Here is a 14777-nt window from a genome sequence, read left to right on the forward strand (position 1 = left end):
CAATGTATCGCAGAATGAATGAATCCCAGACTCTACCCAGCCTTGATCCCAAAGAGTCTTGCTATGCTTTAGACCAAGTGAAATCTCGTACCTTTGGTCACAAAACAGTTTTTCTGCTACACTGCTTGTTAGGTGGAGTTTTTAATCTAGTGGGGGAACCGTGTTTATGCTACAGGCATTTTTACAGGTAAATAACAGCAAATTTTCTTCATGAGATGTAAAAGATCTATGATATTCTGTCATAAAAGAGGAAGTAAATTGCTTGTGATGGCATTCTGGTAGCATCTAAATTTACCCAAATTTTGCACCTGGTTTGGCAAAGATTTTTGACAAAATAAGTTTCCTAAAAAATCCACTAGTATTTTATAACCAAACAGCATTTCTTCCAGAGTAGAAATTCTGCAAAGGACCATAACCAGAATGTGACAAACCTCCCGTTTAACATCCCATTAATTTCTAAGACATTCACAGCACTGCAGCAGCAACCACAGCTGACTCCCACATGAGGCCAAATGCTGTTAACTTCAGCAAGCTGGATCAGGCCCCAGATAATTTTCTGGTGGATCAGTATAACCATTGTTGCAGGCTGTTCCATCATTTCTGAGATTCAAAGTCATCTTTTGTCAGGCTCTGAAGCTGGATAAAAGCCAGCCTGCAATGGCAGGCATTTGAATGTGCTGCTGGAAAAAGCAACTGGTGCTGGTGCTGCCCTTGTGTAACCACCAAGAGATTCCACTCGGAGTGGACAGCATTGCACGCTGTATCTCAGTTTCTCTAAAGTTAATTTCTAAACTAAACTTTAATAAATCGTGGAGCTGTGTTTAATGTTTGAAAGGTCTGACGAATTGTCAAGGTTGTGTGAAACAGGAGAAAGACACAATCCATTGAATTACTCAGTAATTATTAATATGGATAAAATAGAAGTTTATTATGCAGTTGAGAAATACAAATCCTTTATTTCTTGCTCTCTGTATGACCTTTTGATTCACTCTCAATACATACATTTAGGAACTACCTAAGCCAACCTTTGATCTGTCAGTGTTAAAAGATGATTGTCCACAGCCTGGTGGTAACTCTATTTTCTCTAATCTGTGACTCATTTGAAATAATATGCATCTCTTTTGGGTCTGAGAGTCGTTAATCTTTAGAGTAGAAAGAATGTGATCTCTCACATTTAAATGAAAGGATTTGCTTTTGTGCAACTTCTCCCAGTTTGTATGCAAGAAAGCTGCAGTTTTCATTGTGGAGTGAACAGAAGAAGTTCATCAGCGTTATCTGTCCTCCTAAGATAGGTATTTTTAGTACTTTAAAAATATTCTGACCACTTAGAACAACAAAATAAACTTCTAGAGATAAGGCTGTTGTATCAAGGTGAGCTCATGGCTACTGATCACAACACAGAAGAAAATAAAGGCACGTTTGAGGGAGCAGATGCGCAGCAGTAGGTGGGAAGAGGCATTTTCTGGAGATCCAGAGGTGTACGCCTGGGTCTCAGGGCCAGTGCTTCTCCACCAGCTAATGGCCACCATATGTACCCAGTGCCCTTTGAGTCTCTGGCAGCTCTCCTTATCCCTAAGTAGTCTTCTAAATCTCCATTAGGATCAATGATGATGTTTAAAACTGAGGATTCTTCAGGGCTTCCTGCCCTCTTCTCAGTGGTGTTCACCTGCAAATATGAAAAGAGATCAATTTTGGGCTGGGAATGTTGGGACCAGGATCCTGTCATTTGGATACTATGCATATCCTAAAATCCCTATGGCAAAAGTCTATCATCAGCTAAGGAAGTAAACAGATGTCCATATGTATGCTTACAGATACACTTAATTTGCATGAAGAAGTCAAGTTTATCAAACCTGAACTGTGTAAAGGTACAGTTTTCTAATGCTTCAGCATGCTTTGAATCAAACCTATGTTCAAATAGAATAGTAAGAAAAAGCATACCTGCTGCAAAGGAATGGTCACGTTGGTGCTTGTTGAACTAGTCCATTTGTGTGTTTATGCAATCCTCTTTGAACTTTTCGTGAACATTGTTACTCTTTTCGGAGCCTGGAAGGATTTACAGCATTCAGATTCCGCTGATGAAAAGTGGCAGTGAAGCTGGGTTTTAGATGCTGATAATCAGGCAAGACTTTAGACACAACAGAGAGCAGAAAGGAGGCAACATTTCCATATCTTAGCATGAGCCTTGCTGCCCAGTTCTGCTCCTTCTAGAGACAGAGATACTGCCCCAGTGATGACCACCTGCTCTATGTCATACAGAAAGCCTGGGCGCTGTAGAGATGACCTCATTATGAAGAGCCCCTTTGAGTCTCTGGGTCTGTAGAGAATTGCAGCACGTTCGGCCACTCCTTATACACCAAATTTTATCTTTCTGTTGAGGAAATGAGCTCTGTTCACTCACCACATTTTGAGAACACTTAGAAAGGAATACAAACCCCTATTTTCTACTTGGACCAGTTTTTGAGTGCACCACAGGAATTCCAGCATTAAGAGCTGCGGCAGTGTGAAGATTTAGGTCCTACTGTTATAAATTTTCCTGATGGAAAACTTCCTCCGCAGATACAATTTTAGATATTCTGTGAAGTCAGCAAGAGTTTGTCAGCCACCAGCCAAAAGTAGACTCTTTTTTCCCCCTCCTGTAAATTTTGTGCTTTGCTTTTATTTTGAGAGGGATAAATCTACTTTTATCTTCTGGCTGTTGCCAGAAAACTGATGTGAACATCTTTTAAAATCCCAGAGGATGGCTTTCCTCTTTTATCCGGGAAAATTATCTGTATTTGCAAAATTGATGTTCCAGAGAGGTAAAAGTGGCTATTTCAGCTGTGCAAAATCATTGCTTTCCATTTTATTGCATGTCTCTGTGGAATATATACCTTTCCTGTAAATGAAAGGTTTCCTTTCCCAAACACTCTGGCACCTGAACCATCACCCAAAAAGGCTTGTAGCAATAAGTAAAGCGTTTCCACAAAATATCAAGAGTGAACTACTGTGAACAAGCCAGTGCCTGTCCTGCCTTAACAACTATCTCGTTTTTTTTCTATTCTGACTGAAGACTATGCATCTATGGGTAACATTTTCTGCCTTACATTCTTTCCTACTTTGTGCTTTCTGCTCTTCAGGCCGTCCCTGAAGTCTTGTTAGCAGTCATTTAATTAAGTTTGTAATTAGCCAGCAGATGGCACTACACAACAGAGCTCTGTGGCAGGTCACTACTTGCAGTAGAGGATTTGTCACCCTGGGAAGGCTCAGAAGCTCAAAAAGAAATATTAAAACTTGCATTTTTATGATGGACAATTCAAACCTTGAAACCCATGATAGTAATGGGCATTACAAACATCCCTGTAGTTAACTAGAAGATACAAGACAGGGCAACTTTGTTGTGCTTGTGGCCAAGCAGATGGTGGGCAAAGGGGAACAAAGTTTGGGCTGCTCCCTGGAAACAAAAATGGTCTTCATCCTGAGTCGTGTGCTATTGGAACATCTGCTCACTGCTTGGATATGGCCAGTAAATCTGAATCCCGAACCAGTCTTTGAGTTCTTTATTAATGATATAGAATGTTTTTTACTTTTTTTTCCCATTGTTATCGCTCTAGCTCTCTTTCAGTTCATAACACTTTGGATATCCTTTTATGATGCAAATTATATTCCTTGCCATGCTGTAGTAAATAGTGTCTTTACAGCAGCTGCTGTACATTATATGTGTTTGGCTGGTTTGTTAGTTGTGTGAATACAATTGGAATAGACAGAAGAACACAAGGGTACCATCTATCCTCAGTCACTATTTATTATACATGCACTAGTCTTCAATTCTTTAGTCTGAATACTAATGATAATGTCATTCTGTGAGGTATTTCTAATTATATTTCCATCTTTCACTAGTATTAGTGGTAGATTACAAGTTTATAAGATTCTGAAAAAACACATTTTAAAGATATTCCACTTACTTTTTATGTAGTATGCCATGAGAAGCTCTATGCCTGTGGCCTTCTGCTGTTAACTTCACATAAAACCAAATAATCTTCTTTTGAAACATATGAGATAAATATGTCATAGCACAAACCAGAGGGCACAGGCCAGCACCAGTGTAATGTTTATATTTAGCCTGTTGACTCCACTCTGTGCCTAACAGTGCAGAAGGATGTCAAAGAGAATAATGTCAGTTTCTTCTTCCCTCCCTGCTGGTTTCCTCTCCTCTATAAAAGCGTACCCTATAGGAGAACTGCACTCACTTGAAAATTGTATGGGACTTCAACCATGCCTAGCTCCTTAGTTGCCAAAAAAAACCCCTTACTTTATCAATGGGCAAATATGACCTTTTTCACAGCCCAGATGATTAAGAAACAAATGCTTTTTTTCTATTTTATTGCACTAAATGTATGTCCAAGACCAGGCAAGTTTGTAGTAGATTCAGAAATCATTTGAAGACCCGCGTTTGGTCTCAATAAGCTTAAATTTTTTCAATCACCTTGAGAAATGAGAAATGCTGTGGGTGATGTTTCTTTCTTGAGCATGAATGGTTATCTTTTTAAAAAGATTCCCCCCCCCCCTTTAGAAAGTACTAAATATTTCAATAATTTCTGTTTTAACCATCTGCAGAATTTCCAACGTGCTGCTCTGCAATGTGACGGATCGGGTATCATTTTGGTTTGTGGTCACAGATTCCTCCAAAAACACAACAACTGTTCCGGGAAGTGAAGTAGAGGCAGCCATCAGGTACAGTTGCTACTCTTGCAGCCTCTCCTTCCCTACTGACTGAGGATGATTTTTTCTCTGGCCACGAATGAGCACTCTGCCTCTTTAGGGACCATCTAATCTAAGCAGTTAAAACACTAAGGGGTTAGTACTATTTCAAGCATGCATGGTTTTGTAACAGTTCCATGGAATTCAACGTGTGTGAGCTTTGGGATTGTAACTTTGGAAAAAGTCTCTCTTAACACTGGAGCTTCAGGTGAAAGCTAGCACCTTCCTGGAGCTGGGGTTGTAATTTTTTGTACTGTGCATAGCAGAAACACAGTTGCTACGCTTCCCAGTGAGAGAGCCTTCTTTCCCAGATGACAGAATTCCAGCTTTTTTTGGGTGGGATTGATATTATTTAATGTTCACTGCGTGCCATGTGAACTTCTGTACCAAGGCTGGTGACCACAGGCTCCCTTTAGTGCTTGTCAAGTACAAGTTTTCAGATTTAATGTAGAAATGAATGTTTGCATGAGAAGGGTTCGTGAACTATTCATAAAAAGAGCTGTCTGTGTCCCAGCTTGGCTTAAATAGTCTTATACTCACATTGCTGTCATACCAGCACTTTTTGGAATGCCAGTCACTATAGTAGCTGAGTATTACTTGTACTAAGTACTGTGTGATACAAATCAGTTCACTTTCTACTCAATATTGCATTCTCTAGACAATAAAAACAAGAGTGTAGAGCTGAAGAGGGAAAAAGAGGTAATCTGACTCCAGTGGTCTATGAAAGCTACAAAAGGGGTTTATGGGGATGACTCCCACAAGCAGCATAACTCAGATATCTTTCTCAAGCACCAAGTAGAAAACAGACCTCTTTGTTTTTAGACATCCTGTACTTTGTCTTGAAAATTCATGCTACCTCTGTAGAGGTGTAATGCCTAATTCCTGATGAATGAGTATGCATTCTTTGGAAAGATTAATTTTTAAGCTTATGAGTAGATTAAACTGTTTCCTACAGAGACACCAAACAATAGCTTCATAGCATTAGTGGAGGAAGCAGATTATTTATTCACTGAAGCTCTCTAAGAGTGTTGGAATGCAGGTTTTTTTTGCATGTCTGTTATTCTTTGAATCATTCAGAAGCATAAGCTGATTTATTTAAGTCTTTTATGTGCCCAGTTTGCTGGAGAAATTGGATGCTATTATAGCATGTTTGTTTTTTTAACTGTTGTCTTTCATCCCATAAAGAAGAATATGCTATTTTAAAAAAAATAATTCCTGTCTAACTTAGAAAGAAGAAATAAAATGGTCTATAAAGCTACATTCTTTATTCTATTGCTTCGGATTGCAGGCTTCCATACTAAACCATTTTTCTAATACTTTATACTACAGTATCATGTAAGAATGCTACCCATAGACCAGGATTTTGTTTTACGAGTTTCTTTCAGAAATAAAGAACAAGGAGGAATGCAACCTTCTCAGAGCTCTCTATGAGTGAGTCCCAAGATCTTGTCTAAATATACACGAGATATTTATGAATATACAAACACAGTATGCACCTGTAGTTACCCGAATGTGTTTCAGCACATAATTCTGTAACTCCAGCCATTAGATGAAGGTTAATAATGCTCACTTCAGCTGCTCACAATGAATCATTTATATTAATAAGGATGAAAATCTCTTTAAATCACAGGCAGCTTACCTTATAATGAGTCTTATAATATGCCATGGCTTTCAGTCCTCTCCAAGAGTGCTAGCTTTCCGTTAAGAGTAAGAACTTTCTGCTTAAAAGATGGCCAACATTATGATTTCCAAGAAAGGAATTTGCAAGGATCTTACCCTTTTTTCCCATATATCTTATGGGAAATATTTCTTAGGAAATACTTGCTCTGTAGCAAACCAATTGAATTGTATGCAAGAAAGAGATAGGGTGAATTTTACAATTGCAATCAAAATCTATCAAGACCAATATATGTAATATATTTTTATCAAAACTTTGAAAAATTTTGCAAAAGCTAATGAAAGATATTGCTACAGCCTTTCAAGGCTGCTTGGATTCAGATCCAGAAGTTACTGCAAATGCTTCAAAGTAGTGAATGTGGGTGAAGATATCCATTCACGGGTAGCAGTTGTACTACTCATTTGAAAAAAGTGTATTTCTCAAATTTACAGTTTCTCATAATGGAAAAAAATGTGCAAAATCCATGTAGGTACATCCTATAGAGAAGGACATTTTGGCAATGGGGATAGATTCTTCTGTACTAGATCAAAATCAGTGCCTCATAGATCTAAGAAAATCTCCAACAGCAAGAGCAGATATATATGCCCATAACATTCAGGGTGGTTCAACTTGAGGAACTAAGTGGCACTGATAAAATCCTCTGAGCATTGCAGGGTGGATCTACCAGTGCCATGCAATTGTGGAGTGCTGTATGAACAAGACATCACAGCCACCATTACAGATTACCATCTTCAGCATGTGGTCCAAGCCAGAAACAACTGGTTTACTTTACTTCAGATCTCATCAATGTTTTCCAATTTTTCACATTAATACATACGCCAGTCTGATGTTCAAAACCCTGTAAGTATGTGTGATCGTCTGTGGATTACTGACAGGATTCAACCCTGATTCAACCCTGCCAGACTTGCAGTACATACATGAAAGTATTTTTTTTCTCCTGTCTTTTTTATTTATAAAATATACTTGTAAAGAGATGTGATGTTTTTTGTGTTTCTATGAAGGATGAACCGGAACAGAATCAACAGCGCCTTCCTACTGAGTGATAAAACACTGCAGTTCCTGAAGATATCCACAACTTTATCACCTCCTGTTGAGCCCTCCACACCTGTCTGGCTTATTGTATTCGGTGTTGTTCTTTCTCTCATTGTAGCTGGAATTGTTTTCCTCATTGTCGCAGGGATTCAGCAACGCAAGAAGTAAGCAGCTTACCTTTTCTTCTGGTTTTGCACACTGGCAAGTTAAGTCAGGGTGGGTGCTTTTGCTTTTCAAATCTACCTCAGAGAAATTATAGCTGTATCCCTGCTCCATCCGTAGTTAAAGAGCCTTTGTGTTCCTTGCTGAGGGTAAGGTTTAAATTTTATTAGATGTGTACTAGATGCCTGAGTAATGTTGGAGTGTACTGAGAAAACAAGGAGGACAAAAGCCTCATCCTAGCAGCCATCTAAGTAGAGACAATAGCTTTTCAAAGACTTCTGCTGTCATGTTTCTCAATGTTTAGACTGTTGTAGGTGAACCTCCTCTCACAGACTAGGCAAGTAACTACCAAGGGAGAGCAGGCTGTCAGTGACTGTGCTCTTTCCAAGGCTGTAGTGTCAAAACCTGGCAGGACTAAAATTAATGCTGCTGCAGTTTGAGAAGCCTAAGTAGAAGACACAGTAATGATTAAGGTATGGCTGAAGAAGGCCCACCAGTGAAATGGAGCATCATTTTAACTACCACTCATATCCTGATTGTCACACTGATGAGCCTAAGGAACCTTCACAGGTGTGTGACCAAGTCTCACTGTGAACCTAGGTGTTTGCTGTTTGCCAGTAGGGTAGGAAAGAGATACTCATTTTTTTTTGCCTAGTTTTTGCCCTGTGACAGCACTGGCGAAACAGAGAAGGTCATTCCATGACTTTTGTGAATGTGAATCCAACCTGCTGTGAGCAGGTTGGAGCAGGCCAGATGTTATTAGGTGATATTTTGATCCCTTCATCTCTGTTGGCTCAGATCTGGGAATAAGGAATGGAAATTTCTCACTTGAGCTGAGATCCTGCCTTGGGAGTGAGTACTAGTTGAGCTGCTTCTATTGAGTGAATAGTGATCTACCATGTCTTAGGCTGCCATGAAGGTTACGTAATGCAGCATTGTGACTTCAGCAACTGAATCATAGTGGAACAGGAGAGAAACTGGAAAAAAGATGTTCTTTTTTTTTTTTTAACATCTAGAAGGTACTAAAATTATTGAATGTATTGGGAACTGTATCCCCAGATATATCAGGGCAATGGAGTCACGTGAAAAACAACATGTTGCTGAAATTTTTCCTTTCTGCCTCATTATCATCCTGAAAAACAACGTTAAAAGATCTCAGAAGAACAGCACTTATTCTGAGGGATTAGTAGTGCTCAGAGAGAGATATGTAGTCTGAGTCCTTTCAGTTATATTTTGCATTTGGAAGAGCTCCATGAATTTGTGAACACCCTTTCTGTTATCAAAACGAAAAATTCAACAAACAGTAGATGAGAAATGTTGCTGGGGAGAGAGTCTGGACAGGTACTTGAGATCCATGTATATTTTAAGTCCTATTGCAATCTCCCCTGTGATATGGGCTGAGTTGTTTCATCCCCTGAATCTAGGCAGCCTTGTCTGTAAAACTGGAGGATAACATTTCTTCCTGGAGCCCATACCTGCCCTCTGTGTGCCTGTGTAGTATCGTGGCTGCGTGACTCTGTGCAGCGTCTAGCTCAAAGGGGTTGAACATTTCACATGAGTGTAATATAAATAAATAATGTTAAATAACCATGATTTTTTTCTAGCTAAAATAATCCTTTGTGCTTTACATCAGGCTGAAAGCCAGCATTTTCCCCTTCTGTTTTTGAAGTAGCTCAACTGAGCTTGAACTTTCTGTTACACTCCTTTCACTCCCCTCTCTTTTTCCCTGCTCTGTCTTTATGCATAGTGTTTCCTCAGGGCAGAGTCATCCTTGGTTGATTTCTAACCCTCCTTTCAACTCAATGGCATCTGCAGGCAGAGCTGAGGGAGGAACAGGGTAAAACAAGTACGTATTTGTTCCATCTACTCTTGGAAAGACTGGGGAGGTAAAAGAGGCAGTCTGGACTATTTGGCTTTTTGAGAGAAGAGAATTTCAAAAGTGCTCATCTCTTCTTCAGGTACTAAAGTAAGTGATAAGTTGTGAAAAGTCTTCAGCACATTGGAAATGAGTTTTCCTGGAAATCTGACCAGAGCTGACAGCTGTGCTGCCTAGTAAGCTGTATTGGAAATCTGGCCCAAAGGACAGTGTTCATTTGTCATAAATCTGGCATTTTGTCTTTACTGGCCTTTAAAATACCAGTTAAATACCTAAATTCAAATAAGCACAAAAGTGTGTGCTGCAGCCTGCTCATACTCAGGTAGCAAGGAAGCACATGATAGACCTCTAATGGAGTATCAGTAATGAGTTAGACTTGTGTGTCATTTCTTGAACTGGAAGATTTTCTTAATTAGGTTTTCACTGTGCATCACTGCCAACATGTGAAAAAGCAGGCCCCCCAGCTGCTTGCAGCTTGAAGTCATTAGCAGAGCTCCATGTGATTATAGCCATTGACTTTAGAATGAGTTGGATCAGATACACGGTCTCCCAACTTTATGTTTGTTCTCCTTTAACAACAGTGATACGACACCTCCCTCTCTACTAATAGATTTGGGAGATATGCAGGGCAGGACTGTATTTTGGGTCAGTCCCAAAGTGATCAGGCAGTTGAATGCGGCGATCTTTGTAGGTCCCTTCCAACTGTACTATTCCATTCCATTCCATTCCATTCCATTCCATTCCATTCCATTCCATTCCATTCCATTCCATTCCATTCCATTCCATTCCATTCTTTCTCCTTTACTGGCTATGCTGGATTAGACTGAGGCACACCCCTACCCCTTAATTCTCATTTTCAGTAGGAACCATAAACATTTGCCTTGGGAAGAGTAAAAATAGAGTAAGCACACAAATGCTTCTCTCTATTACTCTCCAAGCACCTATTTTGCAGTTGAAGGCCTTCCTGAGCTGGATTTGATATATATGCCTTGAATAATCCATAATGTTTTCACTTCCCTTGACTTGTTGAGTCTCCCCTTGAACTCAGTAGTACTTAGCTTCTCTGAATTCCTACTGCAACAAGTTCCACACATCTTCTGCTCCTCTCTTTTCTTTCGAATCTGCACCTTAGTACTGTCTATATGTTCTTTGCCCACACTTTTTCTGCTAAAGAACTCTCCTTTCATCACTGTAAGAGCAGAAGGGGCCGCAGGAGGTCAGAGGCTTCCACCACTACCCCACAGTTTATATTTAGCAGGCTTGTAATGCCAAGAATTACCCAAAGGCCAATAAAATTTTATTATTCTTAATATCACTGTTATTAGCAATTATACTGAGTCAGGTTGTTATGATTGTTCTGAGTCAGGTTGTTACAGTATGTGTTGCGGGATTGGAAGAAGCAGTAGAGCTGACCTTTGAGTTTCTTATCCTCTGAAACCGCTGATGCTGCAGGCTGTAAAGTACAGAACATTTTTCCACTATGAACTAGTAGATCTCAAGGTTAGAATAAATCTGGAATTAAAGGAACGCTGTGACATGTTGACTGATACTTCTGTATACCGCCTTCTTGTGGTTTTCATTTTAGATAATTTTATTTATTTTTTTAATATGGTTGTTTTGAGAACTGTGGCCTGGAAAAATGAAAATTATGCAACTGTTTAATCTAGAAAACAGAAGCGTAATAAGCTTCTGAGTTGGAAGGCTATTAATGAAGTTAGAACTAGAAGCGCAGATTTACAATGCTAAGAGTTCCTGACTTCTGGAGAGGATCATCAAGGAGTCTGAGGGTGCCTGGGTCTCCATCACTGGAGGCTTTAGTCAAAAGCTGATCTGTTTCTAAAAAGTATATCTTAATTTATTCAAATCAATTGGGTGAAATCTGAGACATACATAACAGACTAGATGTGTAGGGCAGTCCTTTCTGACTTCAAGCAAAAACAGATTAAGAGGGTTTTTCCATTTTCCTCCTACACCAACTTTTCCTACTGTACCCTCCTGTCATTTTACAGAACAAGGAGCCAAAGTGATAAGTGTAACGTGTTTAGAACATGTTTACTCCAGGTTTTCTGATTCTCATTCCTGACCTCAAACCACTAAATCCAAGTTTCCAGCCCAAGGAAGGGAAAGCCTCCCGCCTTCACTGGTGCGTTTACAACAGCAAAGAGGCTGTGAGCGTGGCTGCCTGCTCTTGCACTTCTAGGTGGTCGTGAGCTAATACAGCTAAAGTCAATATAAGAGCAAGTGATGCTGGGGAGCCTCTGCAACAGATTATGCCTTTCAGAACATAACCTACAGTGAACTTCTGACTAAGTGTGCAGTTTTCTGTCTGTGAAATCTCAGTGGAGTGCTGCAGGTCAATAGAATAAGACAATTTTCTCTTCCTTGTTTTTAGAAAGAATAAAGAGTCAACAGAGAGAGAAAATTTAGAAGAGAAAGGCGAAGTGACAGTAACAATAGAAAATGGGATTCCTCGCGAAACACTGGATTTAAAAGCAGGCCACGTTAATGGAGTCTTTGCAGCAGATGATGAACGGTTCACGTCCTTATGAAATGCTGCCATTGCTATCTGGTGCTCTTTGAAAGACTCCTGTGCCTACCTTATCTCGTCACTACTCCTGAATGTCAAACATGAAGACAAGAAAAATGTCCTTTCACTTAATTTCCCTCGAGAGAACCTTTTACTGATAACACATACACTGGAGCTTCCATTACAACGCTTTTGTTCATGAGCAAAGCAAATGAGAAGACCTCACATTGTAATCATTTAAGATTTCAGAAAGATGTGTGACAAAACAGAGCTGAAACCTGCCTTGTGTCAGGCATTTAATTTTAAATGATTATTTAAATGTCTATTGTTGTTCTTCCCTGATATAAACGTGAAACTGCATTATTCTTGTCTGTCACAGGGCACATCATCTATCATTGTCAATTCTGTCTGGGCTTTCTTTTAAGCCATATACAAAAGTTTTCTCTGTAAGCTGACTTCTGTTTGCTGATACACTGTATGCTTTTGGATGGAATAGTGATCAGTGCATGAATTTTTTAGTTTATTTGGGGGAAAAAAAGCTCTGATAGCCTCTGTAAGAGTGGGTTAAAAAGTGGCTGAGTCATCTATAGTGTTAAGGACTAGCAAAGATTTGGTACTAAACATGTTTTTCACATAACAAAGTCACAAATTGCATGACCTGGAAATTAAAAGTTGTGACATTTTGAATTTTTTTTAAATTAAAGGTTGAAAGAAAAGGAAGATTTTCCAAAGGTGCCTCCTGTGGCTAGTGGCCCAGCTCTCATTAACTGTCTGAGAGCGTATTGCAATTGTTTGAAAAATTTTCCTTACATTTCTTAATAACAAAACTAAAGCAGATTTCCAAGTGATATAGTGAACCCAGGGTCAGCTGAAATCTTCATGTGGCAGCTGGATAGCTTCTGAAAAGGTTCAGCACTTGAAACACCAGCTGCTGTTTTTCATGCATCCTGGCTGGCTGAGGTAAGTGGGCAGAGAGCGTTCAGACCTGGGTTTCCTAGGTATGTGGCTGGAAGCTTAGGGCACCAAACGATACCAGGCACTAAACTGCATTGCTGGATTACTTTGCCATCAGCCATACGTACAGACTAAGCTATCTGTGCCCTATCCTCTTCCTATTTAAACCAGTGATATATTTCTTGCTGATTTGAGAAGAATTGGGCCTGAGTAAGGGAGAGTTTCATGTGTGGGTAATTGCAGACAGAGGATGTAAATGTGTTGAAGTAAAATATGATATCTGTGGTCACCAAATGGCTGCCCACACCACTAGAGGTAAGTTCTGACCATTAGCCATCCCATTTTTGGTGTCAGGTTTGGAGGCAATATTAGAAATCTCATTTGCTTATTATGGCTATTCTGTGCGTTTGGATCCTTCACCCATAGGAACAGGTTAAATCAGGATAACAGCTCTTTGTAAAGGACCCTTCAGTGTACTGAAAGTTAAGGAGGCTTCTCATGCCCTTGGGTACAAATTCTTTAGCATTTTGGCCATATCAGGCATCTTTGGCTGCCCATTTGGCTTGGCTCTGGTTCTTGGGAATAGGGTTAGCAGAACGGGGAGGGGAATGGGGTAACAGCAGGGTGAAGTTGGGAGACTGAGCAAGTGGAATGCGGAGCTGGGTGAGGGTGGGGGAGAGGAGGCCAAGTATGAAATAAAACTGTGGATCCCATCAGCTGTTTGCCTCACCTGGTCTCCTTTTTGTCCTAGTGGTGGGCCTCTCTGGGCAAGGAATGTGACTTCTCCACGTTCTGGAGGGTGCACTGCTCGCTTCTCAGTTATTGATGATAACATCTCATTGCTTCAAATTGCCTTCAACAACACAGAGACATATTTCTCACAGGCACGTCAAAGGTTAAGCTTACCATTGTTTAAGATCATTTGGAGGGAAGATACAGAGTACAGTCTTATTATTGCTTCCTCAGTCCTTGCTCCCAGGTCTTTCACTCAGTCAGAGTTTTATGTAGGTAATTCCGATCGCATCATTTCCAAACCTTTGCACTCTTCACATTCTTTATATGACAGATAGCTACACTGCAGTGCGACTACAATGGATTGCTGTAGCAGCAGCAGCTCTGCAAAAGCCTGTGAAAGATTTCAGTAAGAACAGCTTAGTGGTGCAAGAGCAACCCCAAGCTACTGTATAAAAACTACCATTGTCCTGTATTCTGCTGTATGAGACCGGAATAAAATTCATTTAGTATGACAAAGGGCTGAGCGTACCTGAGCGTACGTCCCTGGCCTCAGTGAAGGTGTGATTCAGGCTGTGGCACTGGCCAGCAATTGGAAAACAGACTGAAAGCCTCTGAGCAAAACACTGTGTGGTGTGGGCTAGCACTGGTGGCACGTATTTAATCACTGGCTTCCTCCCAGCTCACCTCTCAGCAGTGTAATTACTTTACAGCAGTTTGGTGTAATTTTCTGCTAATGATGATATGGGATTCACCCGCAGCATACATCTTGCTTGCCTCCGCACTGACAGAAAATGGCTTGAGAGAAGTAAATGATACATGAGCAGACAGGTATCACACTTAGCAACGCTTAGAAGTCAGTGTTGGTGTTAGCTCTTTAATTGAAATAGCTGCTGCAAATGAGGTTAATCAAGGGCATAGTGCTACAGAAGAAATAAATCTCTTTTCCAGTCTCTCTGCGTAGCAGAAACCTATTAGAAAACAAAGAGCACTTTGAATTCGTAAAGCCTGTTCCCCAGCACCTGCAAATGTTACAAAGACAATTTATATCTGTTGAGGATCTGGCCAGATGTTTT

At 40.1% G+C, this 14777-nt stretch overlaps 1 protein-coding gene across 1 annotated transcript in view; it reads left to right on the forward strand.

Annotated features, from left to right (window-relative positions):
- Positions 1–14301, forward strand: part of TMEM27 (transmembrane protein 27) — a 22228-nt gene extending 7927 nt beyond the window's left edge. The window contains exons 4-6 of the mRNA XM_021409756.1: positions 4597–4713; positions 7420–7614; positions 11881–14301. Of these exons, the coding sequence (XP_021265431.1) occupies positions 4597–4713; positions 7420–7614; positions 11881–12037 (469 nt within the window). The 3' untranslated portion in view covers positions 12038–14301. The remainder of the gene's footprint in view (positions 1–4596; positions 4714–7419; positions 7615–11880) is intronic.

The sequence above is a fragment of the Numida meleagris genome, chromosome 1 (genome assembly GCF_002078875.1).
Source record: "Numida meleagris isolate 19003 breed g44 Domestic line chromosome 1, NumMel1.0, whole genome shotgun sequence".
Taxonomy (NCBI): Eukaryota; Metazoa; Chordata; class Aves; order Galliformes; family Numididae; genus Numida; species Numida meleagris.